The sequence below is a fragment of the Mizuhopecten yessoensis genome, unplaced genomic scaffold (genome assembly GCF_002113885.1).
Source record: "Mizuhopecten yessoensis strain PY_sf001 unplaced genomic scaffold, ASM211388v2 scaffold716049, whole genome shotgun sequence".
Taxonomy (NCBI): domain Eukaryota; kingdom Metazoa; phylum Mollusca; class Bivalvia; order Pectinida; family Pectinidae; genus Mizuhopecten; species Mizuhopecten yessoensis.
In genome coordinates, this window is record NW_018479922.1 from 106,985 (window position 1) to 130,533 (window position 23,549).

The window sequence follows — 23,549 nt, forward strand, 5'->3', positions numbered from 1 at the left end:
AAAGAAAATAATATCTTGCAAAACTGGTATGAAAAATGGTCAAGATGAAATAAACAACAGAAACCAACATGTTCAGAGGGTTAAAATACCACAGGACCCGACCAGATTCCTTACTATGGACCTCCGATCTATAACCTGTGCTACTGTGACAACATTTGTACCCTAGCCTATTTGCCCCTGAGTTAACATTAAGAAGAAGTTAATGTATGGTGAAAAGCTACACTGGAAGTTTCTAGTGTTTTGCGTGCAGTGGGACAGGGATCCTTAAGAAAGGTTACAACTGTTGTGTTATAGGAAATCTGTGGGAACCTGTGACTTGATGGTATTGTTTATACATCGTCTTTATACCACCAGGTAACATACTTTATTGTATAGTATTTATATATGTATACATGTGTGTACTGTCCTTACAATATCATTATTTTACTGTATTTGTGTGTTTATTACATTTAGATGCACAAATCTTACTAGGACAAAGTTGTATTGGTTTTATAAAGTTTGATTCTAGTTGAGGATTCAGTATAAATCTTTTTTGTCTATCTGGGTTTTTTTTCAGGAAAATGATAGAACATTGACTATAAACTAGGATAAGCTAACTTAGAGGAAAGTGTATATTCTGTAAGATTTAAGACTGAATTTGCTGTAGTACTCTGTAGTGAGCTTGCATGTTAGTTAAGCCCTGGTAGAGATACGTATAATACTGGGTTTACTTGATATCAAAGCACCTCATAGTGCTTTCTTATGTCATGGATTTTGATTATTATTTATTCCTAATAACTATATTAGATTTGTTGAACTCCTGGATTTTGGAGACAGAATTCAGGATGGGACAATAGAGTTGAAGGACTTGTAAGGTGGAGTCTAGTATGAGATGAAAGGTAGAAAGGGATGAAACGAAAGGTAGGAAGGGATGAGAGGAACAGAATGGTGGAGGAGATGAGAGGAATGGTAGAGAAGATGATAGGAATGACGGAGGGATAACAGTTGTATGGAAGGTTTTGTAAGGCCGAGAAGGAGAGATGAGTGTAAGTGGGAGAGAGGAACTGACATCAGATTAGCTTTTGAATAAAGGAGTGACAAGATTTTCTATTGAAAACTTTTTTAAGGTCAGAATTTCTGAAGGGAAATAATATCGTAAGGGGAACATTTGGTGATCTATCTATCCTCCTGTGTCAACAAAATAACTAGCTTGAATTTCATTTAATTTTGATGAACATGATTATTTGACTACAATAATTATACAACGAATAAGGCAAGGTGTGAAGTTGAACCTAATCTGTTTATAATTTGTTAGTATACTGTGATCTTATTGGTCGAGGGTTGCCAAACAATTTAAATCACTCTAGAACTTCTTTTAATTTAATGGTTTGGTATGAATTGATTGTTGGCAAAGGGAGACAATTCCTGTAAAAGTAAAAAGACTTTAAAAAGGCTATAACTAAATATATACGAAGTAAACAAGTTTTCTCCTTCTGCCACATCTCAAAAATGATTCAGTTTTACTGAGAAATATTGAAGTGATATCGTTTCTTCTTGTTACATTTTGATATTTTCATACAATATGATACAAAAATGATTCAAAAGTATTCAAAGTGTCTGCCCCAATAGTAATATAGGATTTGTATGGATGGAAGAGGATGAATAGTGATGTCAGGATTTGAATGGGAGCAGGTAAAGTGTAGGGGCAACAATGGGACGATGCAGGGGTAAGGAACAGGATGGTGGATGAAGGCAGCTGACAAACTTGTAATATATTGTGTAAATAGGGGAGGAGGAGGAGGAGGAGGAGTCTATGGCGACAGTCAGCTCTTCAGAAGGCAGCTCTCAAACAAACTTAAACATATGCAGACTTAAGTAGATTTTTAAAAAAATAGCTTGCTATGTTTCTTTATTATATTAGCTTAGAACATAACCACACTTGGTGTTAAATGGCTTGCTATGTTACTTGGTGGTATACTAGTGTGTGTTTGAATATTTTTTTAGAATCCTATCTACTGTGTTTGGAATTTCTTTAACATGTTTATTACATTGAATAACTAGTTTTGTTTAAATAAATAAAATATGATGAAAAGAATTATTGCTGTTGTGTTTTTTGTAACCCTTGTGTAAAACTACAACAAAAATCCCAAGCTTAACTTTGTGGAGAAGTGACACAGATGTCCCTGACTTGGCAAAGGATATAGGCAGATCTGTCCCTTATAAAAACAGTAAATTGGTGGTCAAAAGATACATCACCCAGCTCATAGTAACTGATAGGTGATACTGACCCTAGGAATTTTGAATAACCTAGGTCTGTCTCCATCCAGCTGTGTACCAACCCCACGAGTCCATAGACATATTTGTTTAGTCTGCGGTTTTTGAATCATTGAACATTGCAATGCTTTGGCATATGACCCCTAACCTTGCTATGAGGTTGACCTGTATGAAGTACGTTCAGCGGCTAAGCCATTGTCAAGACAAGCGATGCAGTTATGTCCCTTTTATCCGTTGTCGCGACCTTTACCTTGTGGGTGCTGATAATTTCTCCTCTATCGGGATCAACTAGATAATGTTGTTTGTTTTAGTAGCGACGGGTCTGACAAGCATTGACCCCTTGCTGTGACCTTTACCTTGAGTCAGCCGATTATTTCTATAATACTCCGATATTGGGACTAATCAAAATAATGTTCGGTGCTAGGGAAGGGTAAGACAGGCGTCGTTAAGATTTGGTCTTTGACGGTTTTATGTGACCTTGACCTTGGGGGTATAAGTTCAGCGGTATAGTAGTAACGTACCTGACAAGCTTTGTAATTATTTTACCTTTCACCTCTCGATGTGACGTTGATCTTAAAGATACACTGACTTGTCATGCATCAATTGAGCTTCAGTATTTTAAAAAGTGTAATTAATTTGAAAATTAAACAACTCTAATTATTACATGTAATACATAACCATCTTATATGCGTAAAGCTTTTTTTAAATAACTCTTTTGGAAACCTGAACCTGAATTTCTGACTTAGCTGGTGCTGTTAGGTCATCTTGTATCATACATTAATTGTGGCTTTGACTTAAAAGTGATACGTAGTAATCAGTATGATTAATATCAATATTTTAGAATATGTGTTTCAATCTAACCAAGCTTTTAGACTGAGACTTGTGTAGTACCTTGCTTCTCGATACTGTATCACCTTTTTGAAATCGGAATGTCATGTTTCTCATAATCAGCCTTGCAATTAGCTTTTTTCATGTCAAAAGTAAATTTTCTGATTTGATTTTCACTAAATATTTGCAATATTCCTTTCTTCTACGAAGTACAGTTGTAGCCGCCGGTACCAAATCAAAGAGAAACGATATCCGCAGCGAGATCCATGTACGACCCGAGTTACAAGACAATGACACTGAGCTATGGTACCCGTAGTTAGCTCCATGTACGACCCGAGTTATACTACAAGGCAGTGAGCTATGGTATCCGTAGTTAGCTCCATGTACGACCCGAGTTATACAACAAGACACTGAGCTATGGTACCCGTAGTTAGCTTCATGTTCGACCCGAGTTATACTACAAGACAATGAGCTATGGTACCCGTAGTTAGCTTCATGTACGACCCGAGTTATAATACAAGACAGTGAGCTATGGTACCCGTAGTTAGCTTCATGTACGACTCCAGTTATACTAAAAGACACTGAGCTATGGTACCCGTAGTTAGCTCCATGTACGACCCGAGTTATAATACAAGACAGTGAGCTATGGTACCCGTAGTTAGCTTCATGTATGACTCCAGTTATACTAAAAGACACTGAGCTATGGTACCCGTAGTTAGCTTCATGTACGACCCGAGTTATACTACAAGACAGTGAGCTATGGTACCCGTAGTTAGCTTCATGTACGACTCCAGTTATACTACAAGACACTGAGCTATGGTACCCGTAGTTAGCTCCATGTACGACTCGAGTTATACAACAAGACATTGAGCTATGGTACCCGTAGTTAGCTCCATGTACGACCCGAGTTATACTACAAGGCAGTGAGCTATGGTACCCGTAGTTAGCTCCATGAACGACTTAAACATGAAATGAGAAACGTCTATTTTATAAACACATATATATGTTTAGCAATGTCATCCCCGTCCTGTCCTTTCCCGTCCCGTCATGTCCTTTCCCGTCCCGTCCCGTCATGCCCTTTCCCGTCCCGTCCCCTCCTGTCCTTTCCCGTCCCGTCCCGTCATGTCCTTTCCCGTCCCGTCCCGTTAATTCGGTGACATCACTCCAGCGACTTCATCAAAGGATTTTAACGAACTTTATACAAATGTGGAGAATGAGAAAGAATTCGTTTAGAGTTTCTTAGTTAAAACCTTGGTCATCGTTACACTTTATGGAAAATTATCAAAAATGATTCTAACATTTATATATTCTTTTCTAAAAGTTTGAAAAATATAGATTTTTAGATAAAATTTGGGCTGTACAAAAAGGACATGTAGTTCAGCTGTTGTACAATATTACATGTAGTTCGTCTGTAACTTAAGTTGTACAACAGTCAAAAAGGCAGTGAACAGCTCAACAGCAACTCCAGTTGTACATACGTCGTACAGCTAGCTACACGTACAACGTAACTGGTCCTAAAACAAACTGACTACCTGAAATGTTACTGGAGTAAACCTTAATGCATGACAGCCTACTGTTATCAAAAATGAACGAGAAATGCAGCGTCGTATCATCGTTTTGCTGCTGTCATGGTTAAATTATGGCTAGATGTCCTACGCTAGCAGCTGTAATACGGGTAAGGACGCGGAGTGATCTGTTCGTGGAGGATACGTTGTACAGGTAACGTTTACAGAGGATATGTATAGTTAAAGATGTTTTGTGGCTTTTATTTTTGAGCAAATATTGTAAACTACAGTGTAAACGTTATGAAATAATGCGCAAAAAAATCAATTTGCACCGATGAAAATAGCATGGAAAAAAAAGAAACAAAGAAGAGAAAGAGAGAGAGGTCGACAACACCAGCTTTATAGCACTGATCACATCCCGTACCGTGCCTTGCTTCCTCCTTGCTATTCCGGTCGTCCTTGACTATTCATTTTTGATCAGTGTATTTAGTATATTGTAAATTGTTAACCATGTATCATGTGTCCGTCCGTATCAGCTGATTACATGGTTCGATTTTAATCTATTTACATTTGTGTTGAGTTTCAGACAAGCGCTGCGAGTTTATGTTGTGGTCGTACTCAGGATAATTAGTGTTTTAGTGTTTCGACTGTAGCGTTGTAATCGAGTCGACGTGTTCCTTCAATCGTCGCTGGTGTGAAGAAATAATCTAAATAGTTTCACTTGTGTATGGTGAATTGGAGTTGCGGCAGTTGAATGATAGCACATTTTTAAAGGATTGATATTGGTTTGTTAATGGTCCTTTAGGTTTGGCAAGTGTTTTCATTGCATAAAGAGCATACTTATGTAAGGAAGGAAAAGAGAGGGTCCTGTTAATGTTTCAAGACGAACTCCGGAATCTACAGAAGATATAAGAAGAGGTAAGATTGAGGAGAACGTCCAGTGATTTACCACGAAGCTTGATATATTATCCTGTGTAATGTTCAGAAACGTTTTTCCTGCATGAAAACGCATTCATTTTTATATGGAAGTCTTCACCAAATACTTAATAGAAATAAAGAAACAAATGCCAATTTGGTGACCAGAAGACAGATTTGGTGATGTACATCGAGTGTATAGTAGAAATAAGTGGCTTCTCAGGGCAGTTTGGGTTACTATATAGTGACTAGTTATAAAACCGTGCAACATATAGAGATTGGAGGTAGTGGTAAAGGCGATGTCATTTTTTACTTTACAATTTTGAAATCTTGTAACTGACTTCAGTTAACTAGCGTGTGGACTGTTGGGTTTACTGCATACTCTCTTTGGGTTTTTCTTCTGAAAACATTTGTGGATTGGTTACTAAGACAGTCAGTCCGTGCTTTTGCCATTATGGAGGAGTCTGCCAGGACGTTCCTGCCGAACAGCGATCCAACTGTGGAAACTCCATTGGAAATCAGGTACGTCAATTGTATCATGTTGTTACTTAAATGTTCGTACAGTAGAAATTCTGAAAAAAAGGAAGGAGAATAAAACGTAAGCATTGCCGCGCGGAATAATTAAGACATCGATCCAAAAGAGAATGAAAATCTATTTCTCATAAGTTTGATTTTGTCTTTGCTCTTATTATATCGATTAGTTTGCCCCCTTCACCTACTAGGCTGTGTACGGTGTTACCTGGAAATCAAGGAACACGTCACGTGAGCCTGGGCTGTGTATGGTGTTACCTGTAGAGCAAGGAACACGTCACACGAGATTGGGCCGTGTATGGTGTTACCTGGAGAGCAAGGAACACGTCACGTGAGACTGGGCAGTGTATAGAATTACCTGGAAATCAAGGAACACGTCAGATGCGACTGTGCTGTGTATGGTGTTACCTAGAAATCAAGGAACATGTCACGTGAGAATGGGCTGTGAATAGTGTTACCTGGAGAGTAAGGAACACATCTCCTGAGACTGGGTGGTGTATGGTGTTACCTGGAAATCAAGGAACACGTCACGTGATACTCGGCTGTGTATGGTGTTACCTGGAGATTAAGGAACACATAACGTGAGACTATGCTGTATATGGTGTTAGCTGCAGAACAAGAAACACGTCACGTGATACTCGGCTGTGTATGGTGTTACCTGGAGAGTAAGGAACACGTCAGGTGTGATTGGGCTTTTATTGTGTTACCTTAAGAGTTAGGAACACGTCACCTGATACTGGCTGATGTATGGTGTTACCTGGAAATCAAGGAACATATCACGTGGGAATGGGCTGTGAACAGTGTTACATTGAGATTAAGGAACACATAACGTGAGACTATGTTGTATATGGTGTTAGCTGCAGAACAAGAAACACGTCACGTGATACTCGACTGTGTGTGGAGTTACATGGAGAGTAAGGAACACGTCATGTGAGATTGGGCTGTGTATGATGTTACCTAGAAATCAAACAACACGTCACGTGAGACTTGGCTGTGTATAGTGTTACCTGAAGAGTAAGGAACACGTCACGTGATACTCGGCTGTGTATAGTGTTACCTGAAGGGTAAGGAACACGTCACGTGATACTCGGCTGTGTATGGTGTTACCTGGGGAGTAAGGAACACGTCATGTGAGACTGGGCTGTGTATGGTAATACCTGGAGAGCAAGGAACACGTCACGTGAGACTGGGCTGTGTATGGTGTTACCTGGAGAGTAAGGAACACGTCAGGTGAGATTGGGCTTTTTATTGTGTTACCTTAAGAGTTAGGAACACGTCACCTGATACTGGCTGATGTATGGTGTTACCTGGAAATCAAGGAACATATCACGTGGGAATGGGCTGTGAACAGTGTTACATTGAGTGTAAGGAACACATAACGTGAGACTATGCTGTATATGGTGTTAGCTGCAGAACAAGAAACACGTCACGTGATACTCGACTGTGTGTGGAGTTACATGGAGAGTAAGGAACACGTCCTGTGAAATTGGGCTGTGTATGATGTTACCTAGAAATCAAACAACACGTCACGTGAGACTTGGCTGTGTATAGTGTTACCTGAAGAGGAAGGAACACGTCACGTGATACTCGGCTGTGTATGGTGATACCTGGAGAGCAAGGAACACGTCACATGAGACTGGGCTGTGTATGGTGTTACCTGGAGAACAAGGAACACGTCACATGAGACTGGGCTGTGTATGGTGTTACCTGGAGAGCAAGGAACACGTCACGTGAGACTGGGCTGTGTATGGTGTTACCTGGAGTGCAAGGAACACGTCACATGAGAATCGACTGTGAATGATGTTACCTGGAGAGTAAGGAACACGTCAGGTACGATTTGACTCTGTATGGTGTTACCTTGAGAGTTAGGAACACGTCACGTGAGACTGGGTGGTGTATGATGTTACCTAGAAATCAAGGAACACGTCACGTGATACTCGGCTGTGTATGGTGATACCTGGAGAGCAAGGAACACGTCACATGAGACTGGGCTGTGTATGGTGTTACCTGGAGAGCAAGGAACACGTCACACGAGATTGGGCTGTGTATGGTGTTACCTGAAAATCAAGGAACACGTTATGTGAGTATCGGCTGTGTATGATGTTACCTTGAGAGTAAGAAACACGTCAGGTAAGATTGGACTCTGTATGGTGTTACCTTGAGAGCTAGGAACACGTCACGTGAGACTGGGTGGTGTATGATGTTACCTTGAAATCAAGGAATACGTCACGTGAGACTGGGCGGTATATGATGCTAACTGGAAATCAAAGGACACGCCACGTGAGACTAGGCTGTGTATGGTGTTACCTGAAGAGCAAGGAACACGTCACAGGAGACTGGGCTGTGTTTGATGTCACCCGGAGAACAAGGAACACGTCACGTGAGACTGTGCTGGACATGGTGTTACCTGGCGAGCAAAGAACACGTCATGTGATACTCGGCTGTGTATGGTGTTACCTGGAGAACAAGGAACACGTCACGCGAGACTGGGCTGTGTATGGTGTTACATGGAGAACAAGGAACACGTCACTTGAGACTGTGCTGTGTATGGTGTTACCTGGAGAACAAGGAACACGTCACATGAGACTGTACCGGGTATGGTGTTACCTGGAGAGCAAGGAACACGTCACGTGAGACTGTGCTGTGTATGGTGTTACCTGGAGAGCAAGGAACACGTCACGTGAGACTGTACCGGGTATGGTGTTACCTGAAGAGCAAGGAACACGTCACGTGAGACTGTGCTGTGTATGGTGTTACCTGGAGAGCAAGGAACACGTCACGTGAGACTGTGCTGTGTATGGTGTTACCTGGAGAGCAAGGAACACGTCATGTGAGACTGTGCTGGACATGGTGCTACCTGGCGAGCAAGGTACACGTCACGTGATACTCGGCTGTGTATGGTGTTACCTGGAGAACAAGGAACACGTGACGTGAAACTGTGCTGTGTATGGTGTTTCCTGGAGAACAAGGAACACGTCATGTGAGACTGTGCTGTTTATGTTACCCGGAGAGCAAGGAACACGTCACGCGAGACTGGGCTGTGTATGGTGTTACCTGGAGAACAAGGAACACGTCACATGAGACTGTACCGGGTATGGTGTTACCTGGAGAGCAAGGAACACGTCACGTGAGAATGTGCTGTGTATGGTGTTACCTGGAGAACAAGAAACACGTCACATGAGGCTGGGCTGTGTATGGTGTTACCTGGAGAGCAAGGAACACGTCACATGAGAATCGGCTGTGTATGATGTTACCTGGAGAGTAAGGAACACGTCAGTTAAGATTGGACTCTGTATGGTGTTACCTTGAGAGTTAGGAACACGTCACGTGAGACTGGGTGGTGTATGATGTTACCTTGAAATCAAGGAATACGTCACGTGAGATTGGGCTGTGTATGTTGATACCTGGAGAGCAAGGAACACGTCACATGATATTGGGCTGTGTATGGTGTTACTTGGAGAGCAAGGAACACGTCACGTGAGAATGGGCTGTGTATGGTAATGATGTGTATGGTGGTACCTGGAGAGTAAGGGACACGTCACGTGAGACTGGGAGGTATATGGTGTTAACTGGAAATCAAGGTCACGCCACGTGTATGGTGTTTCCTTGAGAGCAAGGAACACGTCACATGAGAGTGGGCTGTGGATAGTGTTACCTGGGGCCTGTTCGTTTATTAATGTAACACTTTCGGGTATATGCAGGCCTTGCAAGGCTTTGTCAAGGCTTGCTTGAAAGCATCATCAGATTACTAGGTCCGACCTTATTTAATAAACGAAGGTGTAAGGTGTTGCCCGAGGGCTACAGCTGGTTGGCGGAACAAGGTATCATGTATATTAACACAACCGGTGAGCGAAACGAAGTCACATGAATATTTTAGAAATGTCATATTGGTTTTTCTTCGGTCCAATAGTTACTGTGATCGTCGCGGAGGATACGCTGTACATGTGACGTGTATACAGGTAATAAGTATGGCGAACAGGTTGTGTGTGTGTTGGGGAAGACTGGGGCCTGCCATGGCTATTGTTACTGTATTATCGTATATGTATAGTAATGGAAGAATAACTTGTAGAACGTCCGGGGTTACATTACGTAACTCTATCGATCCATGTTGAGTTCAGCTTACAACAGGTATAGTAAACAGTTTTACGATAACCTTGCCCCCGAGCTCACACCTTAAATGTGAGGGCACTTCGGAATCTCCCTAATTCTGTTCCGCGCGCCTTTTAAATCTGTCGATTTCGTTTAACGCTTTCTTTTTATTTTCTTATCAGCGATCAGCAGATCCTCCGGACTAGCGATAAAACTGTAGAAATGATGGGTCCTATGGAAATCAGGTAGGTAAATGGACCACGTAATTATACAACAGGAAGCTTAGGATGTGTTCTTTATAGTAGTGTCAACTACAAAGCGTCGCCTAACTGTATGTAATAGATGCTGTCCAATTATACTTAAATACTCACAGGAAGGTAGTGATGGGTGTATCGTTCAATTTGGGCATAAAAACAGTCTTAAATCAGCTAGCCAGTTTTAAAGCAACATTGGTCATGTATGCAAATTATAGTGACATGTGATTTATCTTAGTTATAGTTATAAGACAATGTTGATGTTGAGATAAACTAAATAGTAGCTATAATATTATTAAAACTGCAACAAAAACCAAGATCACCTGTTGTATTGATTACTTAATATATTTCCAACCAATAATTACGATACAACTTTTTTGTCAATTGATCTATTCTAGATCCCGCCATGTTACTAAAGTGGTTCACTTGACCATGGTTATGCAATGGTTTAACGTTTTTGTGCCCATTTCGTTAAATGTATGATAGTTTTCGAAAATAGTAATTGTTCCCAATTCGATGATGACGTTCATTAACCTCGGTAGACCAACATATCACCCCCCCCCCCCCCCCCCGGTCAATAATATATGTGGCTCTGGTAAAAGGGAAATGTGTGGTCTAGAACGTGTTTTAAGCATTGATAATGACATTGGTTTGTCTCCATGTGAGCTTTTGGGACATCTGTAAGTTCATGCGATTCGCCCCAAAACCGTAACGCCTCAAGCTGTCACGACACAATTTTGATTCATATCGCCCCAAAAAACCTTTACGACCCAAACATATCCCCCCAACTATTCAGTTCGCTCCAAAAGCAATATCGTCCCAAATCAATAGATTTCGGGAGTGACTTGTAATCCTCTATGTTACCTGTGCATTTCCTAATGTTGATCCGTCGTTGTATTGCGAGTCAGGTTACCAAAGATTTCAAGCGTCTCTGATGTTACCGTTATATTCAATAAGTTGATTTGAAACAAAATTGTTGCGTGTTTCCAATTTTCAATTTTAAATGTTATTTATTAATCGGCATAATTAAAAGAATGTTCGTTTGAGGTTATGCCTCCACAAGATGTTAGTTACATTTACAAAAGTGTTTCCTTTTAGCTTTTGTGTGGTACATTCGGTTACCATACTGATTGGTATATCAAGCTGACGAACGACACTAATGGTTTGGTTTGGTTTGGTTTTATATTGTTTAACGTCCTATTAACAGCTAAGGTCATTTAAGGACGTGCATCCATCGTTTATTATATAATGTATAACATATCTATGTACTTATGTGCCGCAAGGCCTAAAGATAACAAAATGAATTGAATTGAAAATGTGTTGTGTATGTGTGCGTGTGTGTATGTGTGCAGGAGACAGGGTGCTTTGCCTCATTGTGATATAGCGCGACTGATTTTGAAGGTTTTACGTCCGTTATTACGGCCTTGCGGCCTTTCAGCAGACGAGAAATTATAACAGGCCGCAAGGCCGTCAAAGCGGACGTCAAACCTTCAAAATCAATAGATTGATTGATAGATTGATAGGTTTTACGTCCGCTTCACTACCGAGTAGTTCGGTTATCCAGCAGACGATCAATAGCGCGGATTGAACGCTTTACAGTGCTCTGACGAAGCAATAGGCCTATATATAAAAAATAATCTCTCGTCTTCAGAAAGCTACGTTATCGCAGCTGGTATGCGAATTACAGACGATTCGCCCTGAAACCGTCATGCTGCAAACCATTTCGCCCGTATTTTGTTCAAATCGCCCAAGTTTATAGTTCATTTCGCCCCAAGTTTGACAAGCATATCGCCCCAAAATTTATTTTAAGCTCCAAAAGCTATACCGAGGAAGTATCCCCAAAAATGTGTCACTAATTTCATGTCCAAATGATATACGGATTGACTCAAATGGCACATATATACACATATTTTATTGCATTTTCTATTTCTCATTCCTAATTGTCATTTGCATTTGTATTCCCGTGTTTGATGTAATACAAATGAAGATGTCTACGGCACGTGCGTATTTTCTAACTGATATCTTTCGTTGTTTATCTGATGACAAGATGTACACAAACCTCTCGTCTTTTCAGTAATTTACACTTTCCTTACATCTGGTAGAAACATGACTTTCTTGTTTATTTTAATACCAACAGCCATCTGTGTATGTTGACTCAATTAACTAATCAATAATATTTTATAAGGAGTCAGACAAATGTTTATATATACATATCCATACCGATATATGATCATCAACAAGACACTAAATAGCCATTAACATCACGGGTTTGGATAGATTCTAATCTGATTCCGTGTTATTAACATATAATTATAACATTTAGATCTACATAAATATTTTATTATTCAAAAGAACATCAGTATGATAATTGCCTCCTTCTATTAAACATAGAATATGCTGATTCGGCTAAAATAGGCTGCTCAAGCTCAGGTTCATTCATTTGTCAGACGACTTGATAGTTAAACAGTTTTTATTCTGCTATGACTATACACCCGGACGTCGCATATAAAATGTAATTCATTTTCTAAATAGAATTAAAACAACAGGAACAAGTCCGGTCTTCTAATGACCCAGTGTTCTTGTTCGTGGCATCGTGATACCCGGTATGTGTCTATGTCCTTAATTTATTTATTCCGTTTTCTTTCTACTTCTAACTACCTTTTATTTCTTAACGCCTTGCTTGGCAACACCTCACTTTTGGCTTTTTGTTAAACGTTCGCCCAGGTGAGGAAGGCCATGGGTTCTGTCCCCAGGCCGGGACATACCAAAGTCCTTTAAAATGGTAGTTGACGTTCAGCATTTAGGGAATGGCAACAACTGGTTCACCCATTGTCACTACAATGTGACCGGATGGAATGCAGTGCTGGGCTTCGGCATTTCAGTGAGGTACTGAGGAGGCCGGGTATTAATATTAGTACTATTCGCATACATGCGCACACCGGCGCGTCGATTTACCCAACACAACCCAATACTATCCAATACTACCCAATACAACCCAATACTACCCTTTACAACCCAATACTACCCAATACAACCCAATACTATTCAATACAACCCAATACTACCCAATACAACTCAATACTACCCAATACTACCCAATACAACCCAATACTTTCCAATACAACCCAAAACTACCATATACAAGTATCGATTTACCCAATACTATCCAATACAACCCAATACTACCCTTTACAACCCAATACCACCAAATACAACCCAATACTATCCAATACAACCCAATACTACCCAATACAACCCAATACTACCCAATACTTTCCAATTCAACCCAAAATTACCATATACAAGTATCGATTTACCCAATACTATCCAATACAAGTATCGATTTACCCAATTCTATCCAATACAACCCAATACTACCCAATACAAGTATCGATTTACCAAATACAACCCAATGCAAGTATCGATTTACCCAATACAAGTATCGATTTACCCAATACTATCCAATACAAGTATCGATTTACCCAATACTATCCAATAACCCCCAATTCAAGTAACGATGTTGTGCTGACCCGGGTATTTCTTAACCTAGCCATATTTTTTAATGTCTTAACAACAATAGAGTAATGGAAAGAGTAATGGAATATTTCAGTAGTGGTAGTTAGAAGGACAATAACGGAAAATAATTATACTCACTCACTCTCATATATTACTGTTTGTACTTGTTATATGTTGTATTGTTAGAACTTACATATATAAAGACATAACGTAAAAGATAATAGTTAAAAAAAAATAGGATCATTAACTTTCTGGGGTTTTTCTGGAATAATGTATTGGAATATAGTAGATCTCGAGCAGCAACTTATTACGCATCATAGTTATACCGGTATGTTGAAAACTTATGAATAAATATATGTGTGTAAATATTTGTATTCAAGTTTCGTTGTTCTTGGTTTTTTTTAAATTGAGTTACAATTTTGATGAAATTTTACCTTTTATTATTTTTATATTAATTGAGTGTTCCATGTTTTTAAAGTGTGTGCTTATTTTGGTCTCAATATTGAATGACTATTAATTCTATTAAGAACTACAAATACTTTAAAAACGAGGGTTATTTATCAACAAGATGATTATTTTAAGCTCAACATTGGCTATTATCTGACTGTGTAATTTTATTTTTTCCTGACATGAAACAATCCGAACATGTTTATGTTATTATCAGTGGTATCTTTTGTAAAGCCGATGGAAATCATAAAGTTACACATCTGAATACACCTGTTTCATTTAGACAAAAGTGTAGTGATTCCGTCCACATGTGATGGGAACGACTAATTATTGACATGTATTTAGGTACGGCTTTGGCCACGTGTCATCTGAACTAGTTTCACACCTGACCATTGATTGACAGGCGATGCTTGCTACAAATAACAATAACTTCTGTATTTCTTTGATTTCTTTCCGATTTATAGTAAATCGTTCCCGCGATAATTTACTTCATAAATAATGAAAATATTTTTTCTATATTTTATCCAATTTGATAACGATACATTATTGTATATCCTTCCCGCGATAATTAACTTCGTTAATAATGAAATTCTTTTTTCTATATTTTATCAGGGACGTATATATACTGTCCCTGATTTTATCCAATATAACAACGATAAATTATTGTATATCATTCCCGTGATTTTAATTTACTTAATAAATAATGAAAATATATTTACAAGATGCCCAATTAAGATCTACATATAATATTTAACTTTAATTGTATACGTATTTGGTATATCAGTTTTACTGGGTTGTATTGGGTTGTATTGTGTTGTATTGGGTAGTATTGGGTAAATCGATGGACCCGCTCACACTGCATTGGTATCATCAGTTGTGTTGTCTCTTGTAATATTTTGTTACATTTATTTGACCAGTTGATAATTATGTTATCACAACATCTATTTCAAATCTCTGCCCAATCTTACCATTACGAATCTGCAAATCTTCCAGTACTGAAGCGGTTATATTAATCAGTCTTAAAAAAGTTTTTTGTTTGTTTTATAAGACGTGTTATTGTTGCTTCATAATTAATTGTTAATACTGTATCAATTATATGATAAAATTTAGACAGTAAAAATCTATAAAAAATTACGGGGGATGCATCTTTAATGATGATCTTAAATAGTCACATGATATTTAAGGACAAAATGGCGCCGACGGGTGGGAGACAAGCTGTCTCTATTAACGAACGGAGTGCGATAACCTCTGATTTCTCTTCCTCGTCAAGCACACCGTCGGAGTACAGGACTTATAAGCGGCGATGGTTCCTCCTGATCGTTGTCAGCATCCTGAATTTGTCAAATGCCATGGTAAGACAAAACATTGTTCCGTTATATTACCGGCCAAAACTGTAAATCGTACGATACGGTCACAGGGACCTGATAATTCATAACAGCTATATTTGGAACTAAATTAAGGTGTTCAGAGTTATTTTACGTGTTTTAGGGTTTTAGATCGACTTTCGGTAAAAAAAAAAAAGATCATTGGGGTGTCATTTTTACTGAAAGTCGATCTAAACCCCTAAAACATGTAGAATTACTCTGAACACCGTAGTTTTAGGTACAAATATAGCTGCAACAAATTCTCAGGTCCCTGTGGATCCGATAAGAGTCTTTGCCTAGTCCTATGACTCACGGCACGGAATATTAATGAACTCATAAAACAGAAAATCAAATGTCAATGCTTGTGAAACCGGAAAACAAGTAAAAATATAACTGTTTGGAAGGTAAACAGATACAGGCTGGTACACAGTGGCACGCAGCTACTATTAATAGTGATCTTGTTTTAGGCTTTCAGTCGCTGGGTACGTTATAACCTAGTATTAGGTTATAACGTACCCAGCGACTGAAAGCCTTAAATAAGATCAATATTAATAGTAGTTGCATGCCCCTGTGCTGGTAGTAGTAGCCCAGTAGTAGTGTAACAGGAGCGGAAAAATGCTCAGCCGTTACATTCCTCCCTACTTTTTCCAAGTCTTCGCCCCTGAAGATTATTTTTGTTACAACCCAGGTTCAGATATCGCCCACAGATACCTGTGTATTCACCTAGTACTTGAAACATTAGTGTTGGCACGGAATTAGATTAGTTAGATTTGTTATCTAAGTCCTTGGTGTTGGTCATTAACTGTAACAGAAAAGGAAAACTGCACAGCCAGACTGGGGTTTGAACCTGAGACCCTCAAAACTCTAGACGTATGCTCTACCAGGTGAGCTTCCCGATAGACGATGACTGACCCATTCCAGTTCTGTTACAGTAGTTAGGCCTACTGTAATTGTTAGTGCTGATTAAGGTCCAGTGCTATACAGGTAGCCTCTGAAGTTAACGGTATATGGAGTAGCTTTCATTATTAGGGCAAGGTATTCTGAGGAAATAGTGATCTTCAAAAGTATTCGGGAATATCTGCCTAGCTCCTTTTACAACAAATTTCAGTAGGCGAGTCAAAAATAAGTAAGCTACTAAATAAAATATATAAAATGAGATAGTTATTTCAGACTAGGTACTCAGTACAGTAGGGTTCAACAGGATACAGCACATCCCAGACACATATTCCCTAACTTAATTAAAGAATTTTTTTAAGCTTAAGTGTATCTTATGGAATAATTAGATCATCAGAGAAATTTTCCTTTAGTTTAACAATTATTTTTGTGAAACTTGGGCACAGCCTATTCTTTCCAAGAACTAGCCCGAGTTTCCTCTGGCCCTGACACCAGACTTAGACATTTTGACAGATAGATGTCCTAGCTATACCAGACATCTATCTGTCAAAATGTCTAAGTATTGTGTCACGGCCAGAGGAAACTTGGGCTTTCCCAGAACCTGCAAGTTAGTGGATCAGTGAAAGAACAGACTTTTTAGTCTTCTGTCAATCTATTGAATAATAAAACATTTTAACTTTTTAACTTTTGCCAGGAAATTTATGTCGTAGCTTTAAAGAAATATGAAAATACATTTGTTTTTACAACAATGAAAAATTAATGTCAATTTTTATTTGATTGGCTTTTTCATAAACAGCTTATATTTATTGTTTACATTTGAATGATCTTCGGTAACATTTGGTTTACAGGTATGGATAACATTTTCTCCGATTGCTGACCTCACTACTGTTTACTATAATATAGATTCCTTCCAAGTGAATATACTATCCCTAGTATTTCTCATTGCCTCGATTCCTTTTGGACTGACAGCTTCATGGATCCTGGATACCTTTGGCCTGAGAGCTAGTGTGAGTGTATCTCAGAATGTGAACTGACAAATTGTCCAGACACAACTGTCTATCTATAGGTATCTGCATCGAAAAAAAAGGGAGACATACTATACACATATTAATATACTGATGTACAGTATATCCTGTGTAAAGGTAGACCTCCCCTTAATTTGAGGCAGATACCTTTGGTCTAGCCATCAGATTGAATCTTACGGGTACATGTATATAAAGTTTGCTAGACAGATGGACACATGTGTTACTTTCCAATGACAGAAAATTTTTTAATTTCCACAGTGTAAATGAATTTCTCTTATTATAGTTTCTTGATTTCTCTGTTATTTGAAAAAATGTATAAAATTTTTGACTCTGTAATAGCAAAAAAAATGAAGACAAATAATAAAATTGGATTGTCATTGACTGATAACTCATGTTTACAAAGGAAATTGCTCTGTAAATGGAACAGAAAACAATTATGGAATTTCTATTTTGTAATCCTGTACAAGGTATAAATATAATATGATGTGACAGCGAAAAGAAAATAGCTTAAAGCTAGAAACCTTACCAAACATGAAGGATAATCATATATATCAATTGTTTTACGCTTTCAGTTACTGACAGCAGCATGGCTGAATGGTATCGGGTCGTTGCTTCGTAACTTCAGCACATTCGACTTTGTCCCAGGTGACTCAAAGTTCGCAGTGCTGTTGGTTGGTCAGATTTTAGCAGCTTGTGCTCAACCCTTTGTGATGTTTGCCCCTACCAAACTGGCGGCTATCTGGTTTCCCGAAAATCAGAGAGCAACAGCCAACATGTTGACATCCATGGGTAAGGCTTTCAATAGTCTAAACTAGGTTTGTAATGCTGTTACCATTTTACTTTCACTTTTGATTTACCTTCATGTGTTTGTCGCTGAAGTCAAACCTGAAGAAATATACCAGGTAAGTATGATATGTTAAATTAATATATGAATGATTTATCGGAGTCAGTTCTATAATTATGTATCTATAGATGCAAAATTCTTTTAGGTGTTGGTATTTATTGAAAGTGTAACAGTTTGGTATTAATTTTCTTGGTATATGAAACTTTAATTGTCTTGTAATATTGCAAAGCAGCCAAACACGTGAAGTTTTGCCACATGTATTGCCCTTTATTTCAGTCAATTTACTGTTGATCTACTATTCATCATCTATAATTTAGTCTGGTTATTCATAAACTGCCATCTTGAAATTGTGTTGATGTTATTACATATTGTATATATATAAGGAAAGGGCTTGTTACAAGTTCTTTATCTTGTGCACGATCACGTTGCAATCTCTAAGCAATAAAATATGTTTAAATCAAAATATGCTATTGATCATTTGACAGCGAACCCACTGGGAATCCTCGTCACAAATGCCTTACTGCCGGCCATTGTGAATGGTTGTAACAAAAAGGAAATACCAATTGCTGTAAGTATCTGTGTCTACGTGTTACACAGAGACAGAATTTCTCATTCAGCAATTAATGACCGTAATGTAATGTTATTGAAGAATTATAATTTCAGGTTTTTGTTTGTTAAATAAGTACCGTTAATCTATGTTACCCTGTACAATGTGGAAACCGTATAAACTAGGCTTTAACTGTGTACAGGCTGTTCCTGTAAAACATCCATCTTACCCTTTATAATGTAGAGACCTTATAAACTAGGCTCTTACTGTGTACAGGCTGTTCCCGTAAAACATCTATCTTACCCTGTACAATGTGGAGACCGTACAAACTAAGCTTTAACTGTGTACAGGCTGTTCCTGTAAAACATATATCTGACCCTGTATAATGTGGAGACCGTATAAACTAAGCTTTAACTGTGTACAGGCTGTTCCTGTAAAACATATATCTTACCCTTTATAATGTAGAGACCTTATAAACTAGGCTTTAACTGTGTACAGGCTGTTCCTGTAAAACATCTATGTTACCCTTTATAATGTGGAGACCATATAAACTAGGCTTTAACTGTGTACAGGCTGTTCCTGTAAAACATATATCTGACCCTGTATAATGTGGAGACCGTATAAACTAAGCTTTAACTGTGTACAGACTGTTCCGGTAAAACATATATCTGACCCTGTATAATGTGGAGACCGTATAAACTAGGCTCTAACTGTGTGCAGGCTATTCCTGTAAAACATCTATCTTACCCTTTATAATGTAGAGACCTTATAAACTAGGCTTTAACTGTGTACAGGCTGTTCCTGTAAAACATATATCTTACCCTTTATAATGTAGAGACCTTATAAACTAGGCTTTAACTGTGTACAGGCTGTTCCTGTAAAACATATATCTTACCCTTTATAATGTAGAGACCTTATAAACTAGGCTTTAACTGTGTACAGGCTGTTCCTGTAAAACATCTATGTTACCCTTTATAATGTGGAGACCATATAAACTAGGCTTTAACTGTGTACAGGCTGTTCCTGTAAAACATATATCTGACCCTGTATAATGTGGAGACCGTATAAACTAGGCTTTAACTGTGTGCAGGCTGTTCCTGTAAAACATCTATCTTTCCCTTTATAATGTAGAGACCTTATAAACTAGGCTTTAACTGTGTACAGGCTGTTCCTGTAAAACATATATCTTACCCTTTATAATGTAGAGACCTTATAAACTAGGCTTTAACTGTGTACAGGCTGTTCCTGTAAAACATCTATCTGACCCTGTATAATGTGGAGACCGTATAAACTAAGCTTTAACTGTGTAAAGGCTGTACCTGTAAAACATCTATCTTACCCTTTATACTGTAGAGACCGTATAAACTATGCTTTAGCTGTGTACAGGCTGTTCCTGTAAAACATCTATCTTACCATTTATAATGTAGAGACCTTATAAACTAGGCTCTCACTGTGTACAGGCTGTTCCCGTAAAACATCTATCTTACCCTGTACAATGTGGAGACCGTATAAACTAGGCTTTAACTGTGTACAGGCTGTTCCTGTAAAACATCTATCTTCCCCTTTATACTGTAGAGACCGTATAAACTATGCTTTAACTGTGTACAGGCTGTTCCTGTAAAACATCTATCTAACCCTTTATAATGTGGAGACCGTATAAACTAGGCTCTAACTGTGTACAGGCTGTTCCTGTAAAACATCTATCTGACCATGTATAATGTCGAGACCGTATAAACTAGGCTCTTACTGTGTACAGGCTGTTCCTGTAAAACATCTATCTTACCCTTTATAATGTAGAGACCTTATAAACTAGGCTCTTACTGTGTACAGGCTGTTCCCGTAAAACATCTATCTTACCCTGTACAATGTGGAGACCGTATAAACTAGGCTTTAACTGTGTACAGGCTGTTCCTGTAAAACATCTATCTTACCCTTTATAATGTGGAGACCGTATAAACTAAGCTTTAACTGTGTACAGGTTGTTGCTGTAAAACATCTATCTTACCCTTTATAATGTGGAGACCATATAAACTAGGCTTTAACTGTGTACAGGCTGTTCCTGTAAAACATCTATCTTACCCTTTATAATGTGTTGACCGTATAAACTAAGCTTTAACTGTGTACAGGCTGTTCCTGTAAAATATATATCTGACCCTGTATAATGTGGAGACCGTATAAACTAGGCTTTAACTGTGTACGGGCTGTTCCTGTAAAACATCTATGTTACCCTTTATATTCTAGAAACCTTATAAACTAGGCTTTAACTGTGTACAGGCTGTTCCTGGAAAACATCTATCTGACCCTGTACAATGTGGAGACCGTACAAACTAGGCACTAACTGTGTACAGGCTGTTCCTGTAAAACACCTATCTTACCCTTTATAATGTGTTGACCGTATAAACTAAGCTTTAACTGTGTACAGGCTGTTACTGTAAAACATATATCTGACCCTGTATAATGTTGAGACCGTATAAACTAGGCTCTAACTGTGTACAGGCTGTTCCTGTAAAACATATATCTGACACTGTATAATGTGGAGACCGTATAAACTAGGCTCTAACTGTGTACAGGCTGTTCCTGTAAAAAATCTGTCTTACCCTTTATACTGTAGAGACCGTATAAACTAAGCTTTAACTGTGTACAGGCTGTTACTGTAAAACATATATCTGACCCTGTATAATGTGGAGACCGTATAAACTAGGCTCTAAATGTGTACAGGCTGTTCCTGTAAAACATCTATCTTACCCTGTATAATGTAGAGACCGTATAAACTAGGCACTAACTGTGTACAGGCTGTTCCTGTAAAACATCTATCTTACCCTTTATACTGTAGAAACCGTATAAACTAGGCTTTAACTGTGTACAGGCTGTTCCTGTAAAACATCTATCTGACCCTGTACAATGTGGAGACCGTATAAACTAGGCACTAACTGTGTACAGGCTGTTCCTGTAAAACATCTGTCTTACCCTTTATACTGTAGAGACCGTATAAACTAGGCTTTAACTGTGTACAGGCTGTTCCTGTAAAACATCTATGTTACCCTTTATAATGTAGAGACCTTATAAACTAGGCTCTAACTGTGTACAGGCTGTTCCTGTAAAACATCTATCTTACCCTATACAATGTGGAGACCGTATAAACTAGGCTCTAACTGTGTACAGGCTGTTCCTGTAAAACATCTATCTGACCCTGTACAATGTGGAGACCTTATCACTAGGCTTTAACCGTGTACAGGCTGTTCCTGTAAAACATCTATCTGACCCTGTATAATGTGGAGATCGTATAAACTAGGCTCTAACTGTGTACAGGCTGTTCCTGTAAAACATCTCTGACAACAGGACTCCAAAATAAATTCCTGCTATGTGGTTAGGTTTCCTAGCATATTACATCTGAGCAAAACTGTTAATTAAATCTACAGATTGTACCCCAAAACTAAACCTGGAGCCTAGAATGGGATAGGTGTTTTACTGGAATAGCCGAGCGTGGAATCTGTGTAACAAAATAAAGCCTGCCTACTCTGACTACTCTGACTACGGCTATATATCTGTTTCTGACTGTACTGGTTTCACTGTCAGTGGTTTGGTGATTAAATTCTGTTGTCTGTATTGGTAGTACTTTGGTTAGACTCTGTTTTTTCATTGTAATTTATAAAGCATATTGGAACTACAATAAAAAGCAGTTTAAACTACTATTGGTACATTATGTCTCCCACAGCTGTGGGTGGTGACAGCGCCTGCTGTGCTTGTGATGTTGATGACAACATTCGGTGTCTGTAGCTCAGTACCCCCAACACCGCCATCAGCCAGTGCTGACGAGGACTCGCAGCCATTCATTCAGGGATTCAAGAAGGTTAGGCATTCATTTGAATAGTTGTATGATTAAGTTGATCTGCATCCCAGACTTTATACTTTGCTGTGATTAGGAACCTGTGTTTTGTTCTATTTCCATAATAAATATAATTTGTTTCAGTCACTAGATAGGCTCCACCTAACAGACCAATTAAATCAGATGCATGCCAAATTTGTTTTCCATCATTTCTTTGCTCAATTGGTAGAGAACTGGGCTGGTAATTTGTAGTTCTGGGTTCGACTCATAGTGAGCTTGGTTACACATACAGCTATACATTATGTAGACATGATAAAATCTGTCTGAAATCTGTGAAATTCAACAGAAGTGTGAACATGCTTGATTCATCACTGAGATTTTTTTTAAAAATTTCATTTTGCAAATATTAAAATATTTTATGATATTTTTTGTGTACTAAAAGTGTCTTTTGACTTCAAGTTGCTTCCCTTTAATAGCTTCTGTGATTCCAGAAAATCCTGAAATATGGAAGTGTTAATATATTTTAGATTATAAGTAGTTTATGTATTAAAAACCGTGTTTCAGATGGTGAAAAACAAGAATTATTGGATACTGAACTTCCTGTTTGGAGCGGGTCTTGCCATTTTTACTGCTTTTACCTCGTTTCTCGACCAGATACTCTGTCCACGAGGATACTCTAACGTAAGTGTGGCAGTAGACAGACAATACATG

The 23,549-nt window shown here is 38.5% G+C and overlaps 1 protein-coding gene across 1 annotated transcript; it reads left to right on the forward strand.

The window, feature by feature from the left end:
• Positions 1 to 5,807: 5,807 nt before the first annotated feature.
• LOC110441595 (major facilitator superfamily domain-containing protein 7-b-like) lies at positions 5,808 to 23,519 on the forward strand (the record flags this gene model as incomplete). Its single annotated transcript, XM_021484788.1, has 8 exons — positions 5,808 to 6,023; positions 10,304 to 10,366; positions 15,609 to 15,690; positions 17,445 to 17,603; positions 18,194 to 18,410; positions 18,951 to 19,033; positions 22,728 to 22,862; positions 23,403 to 23,519. Coding segments are annotated over exons 1-8 (924 nt in total), but the record flags the coding sequence as incomplete, so codon positions are not given.
• Between the last annotated feature and the right edge of the window lie 30 nt (positions 23,520 to 23,549).